The sequence below is a fragment of the Volvox carteri genome, assembly GCF_000143455.1.
Source record: "Volvox carteri f. nagariensis unplaced genomic scaffold VOLCAscaffold_17, whole genome shotgun sequence".
NCBI lineage: Eukaryota > Viridiplantae > Chlorophyta > Chlorophyceae > Chlamydomonadales > Volvocaceae > Volvox > Volvox carteri.
In genome coordinates, this window is record NW_003307560.1 from 1230687 (window position 1) to 1244718 (window position 14032).

Sequence of the window (14032 nt, forward strand, 5' to 3'; positions counted from 1 at the left end):
TTTGTGTTTGCGAACGTGTAGGGCCCATCAGTCGCCACTGCATCAAGCATTTTGTACGGCAACTTGATGTGTGCTACAACTTTTATGCACCGCACCGCGCGTGCGGACTGTGTGGCGTTACAGGACCGGGAAATCGGTTGCGTTGCTGTTGTTGGTTGTAATTGGATAAGGAATGACTTTGATCGAACTTTGTTGGATGATGATAGTTTTTGCCTCGTTGGGTCCATGGTTGGGTCAAATCCGCCTTTGTTTTCGCGGCTGGACGCGGAGGTGAAGAAGAGGAAGAGGGTTGGCATCTTTTCGCGGATTCATAAAATGTTGTGCAGAGCATGTGTTGTTACGATAGTATTCTGTTGCCCGTTGTCGGCGGATTTCAGATGTTTTGTCGGAACGTTTTGACGAAGGAGGACTGAGACACCTTTCGCCACGGAACCGCATCAGTTGATGGCAAAATGTGAAAGAGGAGGAACCGTTGTCCCGTACATGTGTTTAGGGTTTTCTGAAAAGACCTCCGAGCCGAATTGGCCGAAGGTCTGCAGGTTACTCTTCATATATGGGCCCAAAGCGGCCTGCTGGTTCCTTCCTCTTCCTCCTCATCGGGTATTGTCATGTCATTTGTTTTTCCTCCTCTATCGGGACTTTGGCTTTGGCGGGCGGGCGGGGGAAGGCATTTGCTGCTGTGGCCTGGCGGGGTTGCGATAGAGGCAGATAGGCGGGGTTGCCCGCGCTGTCTGTCTATTTCCGTCGTACACGTTAACGCATCATCATTTAATGCTTCGCAACTATTTTTAAGACTTGAGCGTCTTGGAATGGATGTCCGGAACGTCCTTACTACACACGTCACCACATATGTTGGTACATATGAAGTTGAATGAGCCACGCGTTCCATGACAAAAGAGCGCGGGGGATAATGCGTCCTATATGGCGTGAAGGTATGAAAGCAAAACAGGAAAATCTCCTCTCTGCACGCACCTCTTTCTGTTCAACTAGTGTTCAACAATAACAGCGTTCGAACGCATATGCGCGCTGATATGCAAAGTAAGGCTTCGAGCTGATATACACCCACATAGCCCTGGGTTGCCCTGGAGCTGCTACGTCTCTATGGGTGCGCATAATCAGAGCTCTAGGGCGCACCGGATACATTCAACGTCGGATAACATTCACAGAAGAAATTGTGGACGGGGCGAAAATGCCTGATCAGGGTCACGATGTTGGACGATGGGTTGACGCCTGGACCCCCCCTTGCTGAAACCCTGGGAACTCTAGCTCCTCGGGGCGGGCCGAGATGCCTGCAGCCTTCAAGGGGTCTCCGGAGTAGGAGAGGTGTACCGGGGGGAGCTACACAGGTCTCAGGTCTCTTCTCCTACCACCACGGAGACACAACCGGGCGCACATCGCGTCCAGACAACAACAACAACAACAACAACAACATGTTGCACCGGACCGGGACACACGCACTGAAGTGAGCTTTGAAACCCATCAGCTCCAGCTCCACCACCACCGGCACCGGCAGCACACGGGCATCAGCGTAGTCATCAGCAACCCCGTCAGTGGCCCCAATGCCACCGCACCACCACGCACACCTGCTGCTCCCGGAACGTTGATTCCAACCAGGCGACATCAAAGGTGCTGGCATCTAGTATCACCTCCAACGGCAGTACGGCAAGCGTGGGACCAAGAGTTGTTGCTTTGTGCGTTAGCACGGGATTGTGGAATCTTCTTTCGAAGAGATTGGGGAGGCGGGGGGTGCGAGAGGCAGTGGGAGAGAAAGAGGAAGAGAGGAAAACGGTGATATGGGAGATTATTTTTAGAAATTTGAGAGAAAGAGAGAGAGAGAGATGCATATCAACCCTTTCTCTATCATACATAGATCAGAGGAAGATCATCGGGGGCTCCCTGAGGCTCATGGCCCGTGGGCGGGGGCCTCACCCGCAGTAAGGTGGGGGCCCGTGGGGACACGGCAGTGAGGTTTGGGAGCCCCCCAACTTGTGGCAGCCCAGAACAAGGAGATGGAGGCAACACCACTGGCACAGTGAGCGGTGGGAGCGGAGGACAGACGTTGGGACATGGGGACCCCTGGAGGAGCCAGGAGGACTGGGGAGAGCCTGTGATGGGGGCAGCACCCTGCAGCTGGGGGATGGGGGTGCTGCTGCCCACTTGGGGTTCGAGGGGCCAGCCATGCAGCATGGTGTTTCTGCAACAATGGGATTGGGAGCAGGGGTTGGGATGCTCCTAAGTCTAACCTGGGGTGTACAATTCACAGGAGTGCAGGAGGCTGCACTGGCAGACCATTTCCTCAGGCAGCTGCAGGAAGGGGCGTTGAGGGCCAGGAGGACCCCTGGTGCCCGCCTTGAGGTGTACACGCGGAACGAGTCGGCCGGGATCTATTTATTACCTCGGGACACTTCTTATAAGGGCCTCGGCTAGCGAAGGCATCTGCCGGGATCTGCCGGCCCCAGCAGTGTCGGCGCTGGTTGCAGCACCTCCGCGGAGCATCAGCGGCCGGGACTGCTGCTGCTGCTGTGCCCCGCTCGGTCCTGGCGGCAGCTGCCGCTGCTCCAGCCCCTCCCTGTCAATCGGGCCGCGGCTCGCTAGGGGCCACAGTCCTTTCCCCCCATGGCTGCGCGTCCGGTACCGCAGCTCATTCTGTCGATCAAGAGTCGGTCTGTACACACAGGGAGACCCTGTTGCCCTGCTTCCCTGAATACCCCCGGGTGCCATTCCCACGGCCCTCTCGGCCCATTTCAGGCCTAGCTACAGTAACATTATTTAGTTTCCCCCTTTTCTTTACGTTTTTTTCCGTCGCCGTGGCTTTCGCCCCGCCTATCTCCGGCCTCCCCTTGAGTCCCTACCTCACTCGTGGCCCTCCGCACCCAGACCCCTTCTCCCTAACGTGCTCCCCGCGGCCCCCCAGGGTCTCCTGTCCCCAGTTTAGCGCCGGTTTCCCGGTCTAAAACGGGGGATAAAATCACCCGCTGTACCATTCGGACTTCGAGTCCCTCCGAGCCGCTCCCATCGCTGGGCCCCTTAGCCGGTTCCCTCCTGCCAGCGGCCCTCCGAGCTTTTCTTAGGTAGCCGCCTGTGCGATCTCGGCCCTCCAAGCCGTTCACGGCCGCCCCCTTCCCCCCTGCGGGGTGCACTTGTTAGACTCCGCAACGTGCCACGGACCCCCCACGGGTCCCATAACTGCTGTCACCATTCACTGATATGTGAGTGTCGGCTACTTTCCAACAGTACTTCCCCCCTCCAGCCCTCCGAGCCGTCCCTGACCGATCCCCTAACAGCTACTCGTCCCCAAACTTCCCGCCCGGCCTATCCCCTTGCTACTCCTACCCCGGCCCTCCAAGCCGGCCTCCCTCTCAACTCCCCCGGCCCTGGTTCCCAACTGCTGCTCCCCCCCTGACTAGCGCAACTCCCCTCTGGCCCTCCAACCCATCCTCCGGCCGGATTTCTATTTGAATTCCCTAGCCTTGTTTCGCTAGTAAATGTTATCTCGGGTTATCGCTATTACATCTAGGTGGTGTTAGGTTCTGCTTCGTTCCGGTTATCACTCTTCTGTGTCTGTCGTACAACTAGTTGTTGTCCGATTGCGGTGGGTATGGTCCGTTAGCCACAGTTAGCCTTCAAAACTCTCTATCGGACGACTTAATAGCTCCGTTGTTCCTCCACTAATCCTTTGCAATCTTCTGCAAATATGGGTGGTATTACGCCCGATCCAGCGCCAGTCCTGGGATTACTGAACGCCTTTCGATCGTCACAAGCGCTTTTCGCTGCTGTCGATTTAGCGATCTTTGAAATCCTTAAAACATCGAATTCACCTTTATCGTTGCAACTGATTTGCGAAGGCGTGGCTTGCCGTCGGGGCCAAAGAGTCTCGGAGGATGGCCTGGATCGGCTTTGCCGCACATGTGTAGCGCTTGGCCTCCTCGAAACACCGTCACCTGGTCTATACTCTTTAACCCCGCTCGCGGAGAACTATCTGGTGACGAGCTCCTCTACATCACTTGTTGGCTACTGCACACACTCCGCACGGGTACGGAAGGAAGATGCGATCCAGCACAGATTGTTGTGCAGTGATGAGTCTATTGGTGCACGAAGGGAAGGTGATGCGTGGGGTGGTTGGCTTTGCATTTGTTTGGGAGGCCAGAGAAGGCCAAGTTGTTTCATAACGAGGGTGACGTCCTCTCGTACTTTATCCCCCTGCCCATGCGCTTCTGCACGTATTCCGCACCTTTAGCCCTTTCTCTATCCCCCGTCCAGGTCGTATGGCCTCTATTCGGCGGGCTGTCCTCCGCCGTCGCCTCCGGCAGCCAGGTATGGCAGCAGATCTTTGGCCAGCCCGGCTCCGACGTCTTCGCGCGGATCTACTCCACACCCGCGGACGTGCTGCGCTTCCTTAGTGGAATGCATTCCTTCGCCACTCTGTCGGCGCCATCGGTGGTTACCGCCTTTGACCTGTCCTTCGCGACCAGCTTGGTGGACCTAGGCGGGGCGACGGGCGCAATCGCGCGCTCCGCGTGCGAATCGTACCCGGGGCTGCATTCAGCTGTGGTAGTGGACCTGCCGCATGTGGTGGCGGACGCGCGCGCGAATTTCGCGCCGCCGCCGGGTGGCCCGTGCGATGGCCGGCTGAGCTGGCTGGCTGCGGATTTCTTCACCGAGCAGGACAAGTTGCCGCAGCAGGTTGTGTGGCTGCCTGTGTGTATGTGTGTATGTGTGTGTGCCCTGCTGGTGTCTGAAATGTATAACGATCGTCATATATTTATCCTCGTCTGTTTGCTCGAGGCGACAAAGCCACAAAACCAGCCATGAACCAGTCATGAGTAAGCGTGCTGATTTGTGAATGTATATTGTCCTTACCGCGCCCTTGTGTCCACCTACCGCCGCCGCCCTCCACTACTCCGTACCCCCGATATCGACACCCCAACCCATTCCCGCCCCATTCCTAGCTAGCCAGGTTGATGTGGTGGTGCTGTCCCGCATCCTGCATGACTGGGACCTGCCACGCTGCCAGCAGCTGCTAGCGCTGAGCCACCGGCTGCTGCGACCGGGGGGGGCATTGCTGGTGGCGGAGATGCTGCTGGAGTCCGACAGAATGGGACCTCTGCCGGTGCTGCTGCAGGTTCGTTCGCATACAGTGCGTGACTTGAGGTGAAGCATCGTGCTATGGTCATGTGGCATGGTATGACGTACGTGTACGTTTAGTGCACCTTTTAAATATAGCTGAGCCGTGAGAAGAAGATCGGCCGACGGATGACTTGTGACAGGAGGAGCGATTCGCTCTGCCCGCTGTGGCCCGCTGCCACTTGATGTTCTGAATGGGGGGCTGTACATGTTATGGATTCCGGCTGCATGATATTTTCCATTGAGATGCCCTCATCGGCCCGCGTGGCCCTCATCGGGGCGCATTTCCCCCTCGCGCATGTCCTCCTCCTCGTGCTAACTCGAGCCCAGTGTGTGCTGTTCAGGATCTCAATATGTTGTGCCAGACTCACGGCCGGGAGCGCAGCGCCGCCGAGTACGAGGAGCTGCTGGGGGCTGCTGGCTTTGTGGATGTGAAGGCACGCAAGACGGGGAGTTACCTGGACGCGGTGCTGGCACGCAAGCCGTGAGAAAGCCTGGGTTGGGCAACTGGATGCGGAGGAGCCCCCGATTGCACGACATGGCACCAGGATGGCCGGCGGAACGGGTCGAGTACACAGTACTACTCTGGGTGGGAAAGCAGAGCCCTGATGTGTCTGTGGTGTCAGGTATCGATAGGCACTCGCGATGGCGGCGTCGTTGTTGGCATTTTGGAGTTTCTTGCTGCTGAAGAAAGCTGAAAAATCGCATTCTCCTCCATCCTCCTTCGGACTGCTGGCTGTGATTTGGGTTTATTTCTCACTCCTGCGATCTGGGTTCCTGCGAGGAAAAGAAATGAACTGAAAGGAAGGGTAATTGTTGCGAGCCAGGATGTCTCGAAGCATGCTTCCGTCAGAAACCCTTTAGCCTGAAAGACGAGCTTTGTCACGAGCGAACGGCATGCTGGTGCTCACATGTTCTGGGAAGCATGTCAGATTTTTCCATGTCGTAAGTAACACCGATTGCTTTCTGCAAAGCAGTGTGTTCGGCGACTCCCAACCGGTAACCGGGGAGTACCATCGGGTTAGTGGGGCCGCTTGCACCACCAGCGACCCGTGGGTCGCTATCAAAGTTTAGGCCGGTGTGGTGATGTGGACATGGTCCTTGTCCTGTGCCGCGGGGGGTATCTTGTATCCGGGGGAGAAATGGACGGAAGCAGAAAGCAAGCCCCAGACCTGTTCTTATTCGGCTTCTGTCGGCTCTCCCGGCCGTCCTCGTCGCCACACTCCTGTCGACGAGGACGGACCCGAAAGCTTGTCGGTGTCGGTAAGGGGGACGAGGCGCAGGAGCCGAGGCTTGCGTGTTGAAAAGTGGGTAGGGTCGGCAGCGAGTACATACATTTGTATGTGTGTGCGCGTGCGCATGCGTGGATGCATGTTTAACGCATGTTTGCCGGTGCTTCTTTCCAGTCAGTGCTTTTCTCCCGTCTCCTTTAGTTGCCGGGTTTTAGGTTTCAGCTTTACGATACAATACAATAGGCCTTGGCAAGCGAGGGCACATATAAACACACTGCACCTGAGCACTGGTGGCTAGGGAAACCGGTCGTGTGTTCGATCCAGACCACATGCTATGTTTTTGCGACGCCGCAACCTCAGGACGTTTCCCTGAGGGAAAGTATGTGTTTCGACGCACATGTATGTCGGTATGTCGGCTGCCGGACTGGTCAAGGTGTGCGGATGGTGACTGGGTCTGACCCGACCCAGTGAATTTAAAAGTGGGTTACCTATATATACCTTCACATACAGTAACCACTTGGTCACTAACAAGTTACAAGTTCCGCACAAGTGCGGGGGTGTCCGTAAAAGCCGAGGGGCCCATGGACGGTAAATCGTTTTAGTGTGGTTACGTGGTGGACCATCATCGTCCTCCCTCGTCCGCTTGAGTACGACGCGCCTTAGAGCAACGTGCCGGGTCTCCCAGAGTTCCGAGAGGAATCTGGCTAGTGCCAGGGGTGGGGCCTCGGTCATAATCGTGCACATGTTGCGCCCTTAAGCTTGAAATGCGAGGTCACGCACGTACTTAGCCCGTGTACTAGTGTAAGCCGAGGTCTGAGCCTCATCTTGTGAAGGTTGTTGTACCGCTGTGCCCGCTGCCGGAAATTGCTGTAAGACCAGGTGCAGGGGCATTGGTAGACCGCGAATCCACTGTCTGGGAGCGGGATGTAGTTGGCGGCCCCAACGGTGGAAGACATTTATGATACAACAAGGGGCCATGGAGACCGATGTGCAGTAACTGGTCAGCAGCCGTGATAAAACGAACCGACAGACGACGCACCCACAGTCCACGCGATGTCTACGGACCTCTCCTCCTCCCCACAGTACTGTGTTGAACCCTGAGCGAGGTCTCCTGCGGGCCCCAACCCCACCGGCGTCCTACGTCCCCTTCACTCCTTCAACCGCGGACAGGGCGCAAGAAAAGGCAGCTCTGCGCCCTTGAAAGGTGTAATAGCCTGTAGGTACAAAGCCTGTACACCTCTGATTTTTACTTCCAGAGCAATACTGCCTTTCGAGGCTCTTGACTACAGCTCTATAGCCACTACAGCTCTATAGCTACCACAGCTACAGCTACCATCTTAGCATGTCGTACAACTTCCCTAACGCGCTGAAACACTGGGCCAGCACTAGCGATTCCTGAAGCACGTGATGAGGCGCATCGCATACACTCGCGCGAACAAGGCACACTCCATTCGGGCTGCAGTCCGGTGCAGTCCGGTGCTCCTGCCTGTCCGCCACGGTAGCCCCCTTCTCCCCCCCTCCACTGCAGACCACCCGTCAGCCCCATCAGGAGGGGGTCACAGAAGACGACGGCAGGGACCGGGGCGGCAACTGCAGCAGCTGATAAGGCTGTCCCGCCTCCGCTGCAACCAGAAGGGAGTCCAGGGGCTGAAACGCGTCCACGGGGGGCAGTGAGTGCGGCGGGCTGGGGCCTCTCGTGCCGCAAACCGGCAGGTTGGGGGGCAGCGCCTGCAAACCGCGATGGATGCCAGGGGGAAGCCGGACAGCACACGGTTGGATCGGCGGGGAATGGGAGCGGAGGGCGAATGAGACCCCGAGGGTGATGACAGAGGAGGCGGCGAGGGAGGGAGGGGATGTTGTTTGCAACAAGGATACGGAGGAACAGCTGCAGCAAGGCTCCCGGAAATGGCACCGATGGACCCGAATGCTGTCCCGAATGAGGTTTGGGAACCAACTACCCGGAGCGCCCAGGAACTGTTGCGGCATAGGAGAGGGCCGAGGGGAGAAATCGCGACGGGAGAAACGGCGACGGGACCGACATAACTGACTACTTAATGAACTTTACCGGAACAGCGAAACAGCGACACAAGCAGCCCACACGGGCACACGGCAGGGAACGATAGATAACAATAACTCCCCAGACCAGTTTCGAACTCGGTGTTGATAAAAAGGGTAAGCGGCACTACGATGTCTGCACTACTCGATAGGCGCCTCGATAGGGCAGCGCGCAGCGCATTCCGGGTGCAGCGGCACAAAGCGCACATGCCGCCGTGTCTGCGGACCTGCGCGATGTGCGCCAGAATCATCTGCTCGCAGCTGTACGGCCCTAGTATTCGCGCGTCCGGATCAGGATGCTGCTGTTCTTGTTGTTCTTGTTGCCGTTCTTCATGGGAAAACGTTTGCAATGAGGATGACTGCGACGCAGCCGAGCAGCTTGAAGCAGGCTTGTCACCGCTATCCCGCGCCGCAGCACCCGGGGCCCTCCGAGTGTTCAGGCACCACCACAACGAGTCCATGCCGTACTCCCCGCTTGGGCCCTGAAACAGGCTGTACGGGAGTACAGCACATTTGCAGCACGCCGTACAACGAACTTCATATGTCGTTAGTGCGCAAGAGTACGAGCCTGGAGAGGCGATGGTGGAATCAGAGAAAGCATCCGCAAAAACACGTAGGATGGCGTAACCCTAACGCTATGATCTAAAAAATGCACCCTGGGACAGCGACCAACCGTACAGTCCACAATCAATAAGCAAGCAGCTGCGCTTTCTTCAATTGCTGACAAAGTTACGCCCAACCCAGCTGGGTAATATCCCCTCCCCTTCTTTACCTTCTTCTGCTGTGATAAGCACTGCGGACTGTCAGAATGCTGAGCTAGCATCCGTTTTCAGTTCTTCTAAAGTACTGGTTTGTGTGGTATTCAGGTCAATGGGCTAACAACGTGTCGATAGACAACCAAAGCGCTTCTCCCCCCCACACACACACCCACACACGGGCCCCCCACACACACCTGAATAGTCCGGTAATGAAGCACCGGAAGGGTGTGGAGGTGGGCTTCAAGTCCGACATGGTCAGCGCTCGAGTGTCGCCCGCCAGCTGATCGACTTCGCGCGCCGCCTCCGTCGCCGTTGCTCCCCTAGAAGACGTCATCACCTCCTTAGCAGTAGCAGTATCTGCAGCAGTAGCAGTATGTGCTGCAGCCGGGGGCGCCTCGGCCCGTCCCCCTGGCCCACGAGTCTCCTCCTCCTCCTCCTCCTCCGTAGCCGCGATCCCCTGCAGCACCACGGCTGTGCTCGGACTCGATGACGACTCTGCACCACAAAAGCGCGGACCGTGATTCCAACAATCCTCCCCGTCAAAATCCAGTCTGGCAGGTTAAACAGGCGCAGAAGACAGAGAGAGAGAGAGAGAGTTGTATCACAAATACGGCCCGTACCGGGTCCCCACCTAGCAACTGTCACCATGACCCCTACCACCACACCACACACACACACATCACCTCACCACCTCACCAGGGTTTCCAGCACCCCTCGACTGGTGGGGCAATGGCGCCGTCAACGCCTCCCCTGCCTGCTGAAGCAGCTGCTTTCGGCCGTGTTCGGAAGTTTCGGAGGTTGCGGCTGCTTCTGCTGCCTCGTTGCCATTCTTGGCTGAGACATCGACACGGAGGGCGCTCCCCGCCACTGCAGCCCTTCCATCTCCACTTCCGGGGCAAAGGGCTCCGGGACTCTGTGCCTCTGTGTCCTCGGGCGGCGCTGTGTCGCCGCGGTCCGGCTGCAGTTGCCTGCCACCCCCACCACCACCACCCCCACCACCACCCGGTACATCCGACCCTGCGACGGCACTGCCGGCGGCGGCGGTATCACCGACCGGAGATGGCTTGGCGGCCACCTGCGCCGCCGCCGCCGCCGCCACCACCGGTATCCTGCTGCTTGCCGCAGCGGCAGCGGTGGGTGCACTGGCAGCGCCGGCGACCTTGCTGTGTGGCAGGAACGTCTTCGCGCCGGGGTTCAGGAAAGTGGGCGCACCGGGGTTCAGGCGATGGGAGCTCTCGGTCTTCGTCGCCGCAGTCGCCGCAGCTCCCACCGCCGTCGTCACCACCGCCGCTGCATTTCCTGTCGATTTGCCTGTCACCGCAGCCGCAGCCGCCGCCGCAAGCCATGGGACTGAGCCGGCCGCGCTGCCGCCCCTTTCCTTGCCGCCCCAAGCGCCGTCTGCGCCGCTGGCCATGGCTCTCGCTGAGCAGTCACCCGCGCCTATGCTGCTCGCTACATTGGCGTCATAGTTGCCTTCCGGGCCCAGCTCAGGAGCCTCTTCGTCGTACTCCTCCTCGTCCCCGTCGTCCTCATTACCCGCCTCTTCGTCTTCCGCTTCGGGCAGATCGCCGTACTCATCCAGAGTCTGATCCTCGTGATCCTCCCCATGCTCCCCTTCATAGCCCCTGTAAAAACCTGCGGGGACACGCACACGCACAACCGCACAGCAGGGATGTCGCTCCATCCCTGCTCGCCCGTCCTCCAGGCACCAAACCCACCCTGGTACCAGGACGCATCGTACGCCTGAGGGTCATCTGCTCCAGGGGAATGGCTCCAGGCTCCCATGGAATAGCCATAACCGTGGGTGTCGTACTGTGGCACGGCACCATAGTGCGCGACGCCAGCGGGGACCAGGGCGGCCGACACGGGCACTGCGGGCCCGCTGTAGGCCATACCGTATGGGTTGATGCCGCCTGAGCTCGGGTACGTTGCTTGACCGCCGCCGGCTGGGTAGGGCCACCGCGGCGGACCGTACCCAGAAGCATAGCCGCTGCCATCCATTCCAGGTGAAAAGCTCAAATTTGACCCTTTATTATACTTAAGTTGTTTATTGTAATGTCTAAGGTCAGGACAGTTCTTGGTGGAGAGCCTGCCGTTGTTATGCAGGGCAATCCATCATCCCAGGTCGAACTTGTTAGGCAGGATTGTGCATAGTGAATATGCAATCTCAGGTAGCCAGGTTGCCTGAGTATGATATGGACGGCTGAACAATTCAGCTTATTTGCCAGTGGTTGGACGAAACAAAAAAGTCACGAAGCCTTGCAGCATGAAGAGGTCAGAACTAAAGGTGGACCAGTGGCTTAGTTAAAACGAAACAAAAAGAAACAATACCGTTAGCCTGAGTGTCGGGCGAATTGACCTGCTTTGCAAACAGAAAGCATAAAGCTCGATTTGACTTAGCTAAACAGATGTCGTACCATTTTCCTTACTCTTCACTCGAGTATGGAGGCGCTTGATCTGCATTTGGAGCTGTTTGCCTTTGGAGCTGCGACTTGCGTGCTGTGCCGTACAATCGTCCTCACCTTACCTGCATACTCGAATACCTTCAACGTTCCAGGTTTACTCCTGGGCGCTTACCATCCGCGGGCCGTCCGACCAGTCCGGTGTCACAGTTTGTAGCTTAGATGCGACAGGAGCAAAGCGAATGCCTCTAAGCTAAGTTATGTACGGCAGCCGTATGGCTTGCTGAGAAATTCGAATCTACTATTTCAGCTGACAGCTCCATAGTTCCGGCATTCTGCATACACTATTGGAGCTCATTATTTTGCTCTCACTTCCCTCCCCCCCGCCCTCAGTGTCCCTCGTTTACAAGCGGCAGGCTCGGCCCGGTTGGAGACCTGGTGGTGATTGGGCAGTCCACTCGGAGCGCCAGACGCACAGCTGTACAGCGATTACCGCACGGCCAAAAGCGCCTTTAGGGTATCGCTGCGCGCTAGGAATGTCGCCTGGCCAGCCCCGCTGGCCAGGGTGCGGTTCGTGCGTCGCTGACGCTTCAGGTTTGCCCTCGGGGCGGGTGACAAGCGGATGCAGTCATTAATCTGCGTTTAGTCGTCTAGTGCTGTGTGTCAGTTCTTCCGGCCGTGCCGGTGTGGCCGCGCTGGACAGCGCTGCGTGCACTCAGACCGCGCCGTGTGGCGCTAGACCGCGCTTCGGCGCACACGCGCCCTGGCGCTCCGAGAGCAGCAATAGTACTGCATTAGTTTAAGGCCCTTGGCCCCTTAGCCCACATCTCCGTCAAGTCCGACCTGCTCACCCTGCACGACACTCACATGGCCATTACACTGCCGAGGTCCAAAACGGACCAGGAGGGCAAAGGGCAGACCATCCGGATCGCGCGCGTGGGGGGCGTGGCTTGCCCAGTGGGCTTGACAGGAAGAGAGGCTGCTGGCGCTTGGTAACTATGTCCGTGTCCCCAGTTACCCCCCCGGAGGATGTGGGTCCGCTGCTGCGCAAACAGGGTTAATGCGACACAGCCAGGCCACCAGCTGTAGCAGATGGCCGGCTCTGTTCAGTCACCTATCAGCAGCCTCAGCTACACCTCTTTCCGGGAGAAGCTTGCTGCCATGTGCAGCGCCGTGGGCATCAAGCGCGGAATCTGCCACACTCCATGCGCATCGGGGGAAACAGCGCGGCAGCAGCCAGAGGGGTATCTGAAGAGGCCCGCAAGGTCGCTGGAAGACGGACGCAATGGTGCAGCTTTATACCCGGCTGGAAGACGATGCTGCACTGGAAACCACGCGCAACCTGGGCCTCGCCTGAGTCAGAGGGCCCCTCCTGCTATCTTTTCTGTCTGCAGTAGTGTAAGGCCCTTGGCAACCCCGGTTCCGCCTCGCCCTGTCCTATCCGGCACCTCGAACGCAACCGTACAGCAAGCCGTACTGCTTCCTTCGTACGACCTACCCTCAGTTACAAGTGGCTCTATCGTGCATTCCAGCAGCTGCAGCAGCCGCCCACCGGAACCTCATCCTGCGGCGCTCACGCCCGGGATCAGAGCTTTACGACCCGTGGGTCATCCCCATCAGCCCTCAACTAGGTGTAAGTATATTTATTAAGTGTTGACGTCTTGTAACAAAAGACCGCACAGGAGGAGTCCATCTCCACGCCCTCATGTCCACGGCCTCTCTGCCTCCGAAACCGTTATCGCCTAACCCCATTTTGCCGTATCATAGATAGAATCTCCCAAGACTAGGCGCGCAAGCTGCTTTCAGGCACCACGCTCCGTGCCACTGAACCCCATCTGTCGGCAGCACCAAGCCGAAAACGTTTTTCGATATTAACGACGTGAACACCCGCGAAAGCAGGCAAGAACCAGATGTGGGCGGCCGGATGGACCGACCTGGCCCTCCCCCTAGGTCGTGTGCATCGTGTGCATGACACGCCGGCTGGCAGCGGTGCCAGCGGTACCCGGGGCCGCCAGGCGGCACGGCCCTCGCTGCCACCCAACCCGCGCTGGGCCCCAACAACACGATCCGCGATAACCCACAACAATAAAATTTCGGTACCGTTATTACCGTTTCGCTCTATTACCTCTAAACCGCAGGCGGGCGACAGCACCATGCTAGCACCGGCGAATCAGGGCTGACAAACAGGACCATGCGGACCGAGCTATGGAGGTAGTTAGGTAGATACAGCTAGTTAGGGTGTTGGTTAGGTTGTTAGTTAGGTAGCTAAATAGGTGGTTGTAGGTAGTTATGCAGGTAGGCAGGTAGGTAGGTGGGTGGGTACGTAGCGGAGGCGGCACTCCATGTACTCGGGGTCACCCGCCCCCGCCACCACCAGCGCCCCCGCCACCAACTCGCCAAAGCCACCTCACCATCCCCGCACCCGCTGCCGGCCTCCCCGACACCTCCCAGCTGCTACTAG

The 14032-nt window shown here is 58.1% G+C and overlaps 3 protein-coding genes across 3 annotated transcripts; 2 read left to right on the forward strand and 1 right to left on the reverse strand.

The window, feature by feature from the left end:
- Nucleotides 1-3694: 3694 nt before the first annotated feature.
- Nucleotides 3695-5612, forward strand: VOLCADRAFT_60120 (uncharacterized protein; the record flags this gene model as incomplete). Its single annotated transcript, XM_002950042.1, has 4 exons — nt 3695-4033; nt 4261-4670; nt 4954-5122; nt 5469-5612. 4 exons carry the CDS (start codon nt 3695-3697, stop codon nt 5610-5612), a joined length of 1062 nt encoding a protein of 353 aa, XP_002950088.1.
- Nucleotides 5613-5880: 268 nt separating this feature from the next.
- On the reverse strand, nt 5881-11062 carry VOLCADRAFT_90574 (uncharacterized protein; the record flags this gene model as incomplete). The annotated part of the gene is made up of 7 exons (XM_002950159.1): nt 5881-5901; nt 7137-7269; nt 7936-8084; nt 8639-8903; nt 9364-9664; nt 9866-10804; nt 10888-11062. 7 exons carry the CDS (start codon nt 11060-11062, stop codon nt 5881-5883), a joined length of 1983 nt encoding a protein of 660 aa, XP_002950205.1.
- A 549-nt stretch (nt 11063-11611) lies between these two features.
- VOLCADRAFT_90575 (uncharacterized protein) lies at nt 11612-14032 on the forward strand (the record flags this gene model as incomplete). Its single annotated transcript, XM_002950043.1, has 6 exons — nt 11612-11726; nt 11965-12136; nt 12459-12528; nt 12741-12859; nt 13039-13204; nt 13949-14032. 6 exons carry the CDS (start codon nt 11612-11614, stop codon nt 14030-14032), a joined length of 726 nt encoding a protein of 241 aa, XP_002950089.1.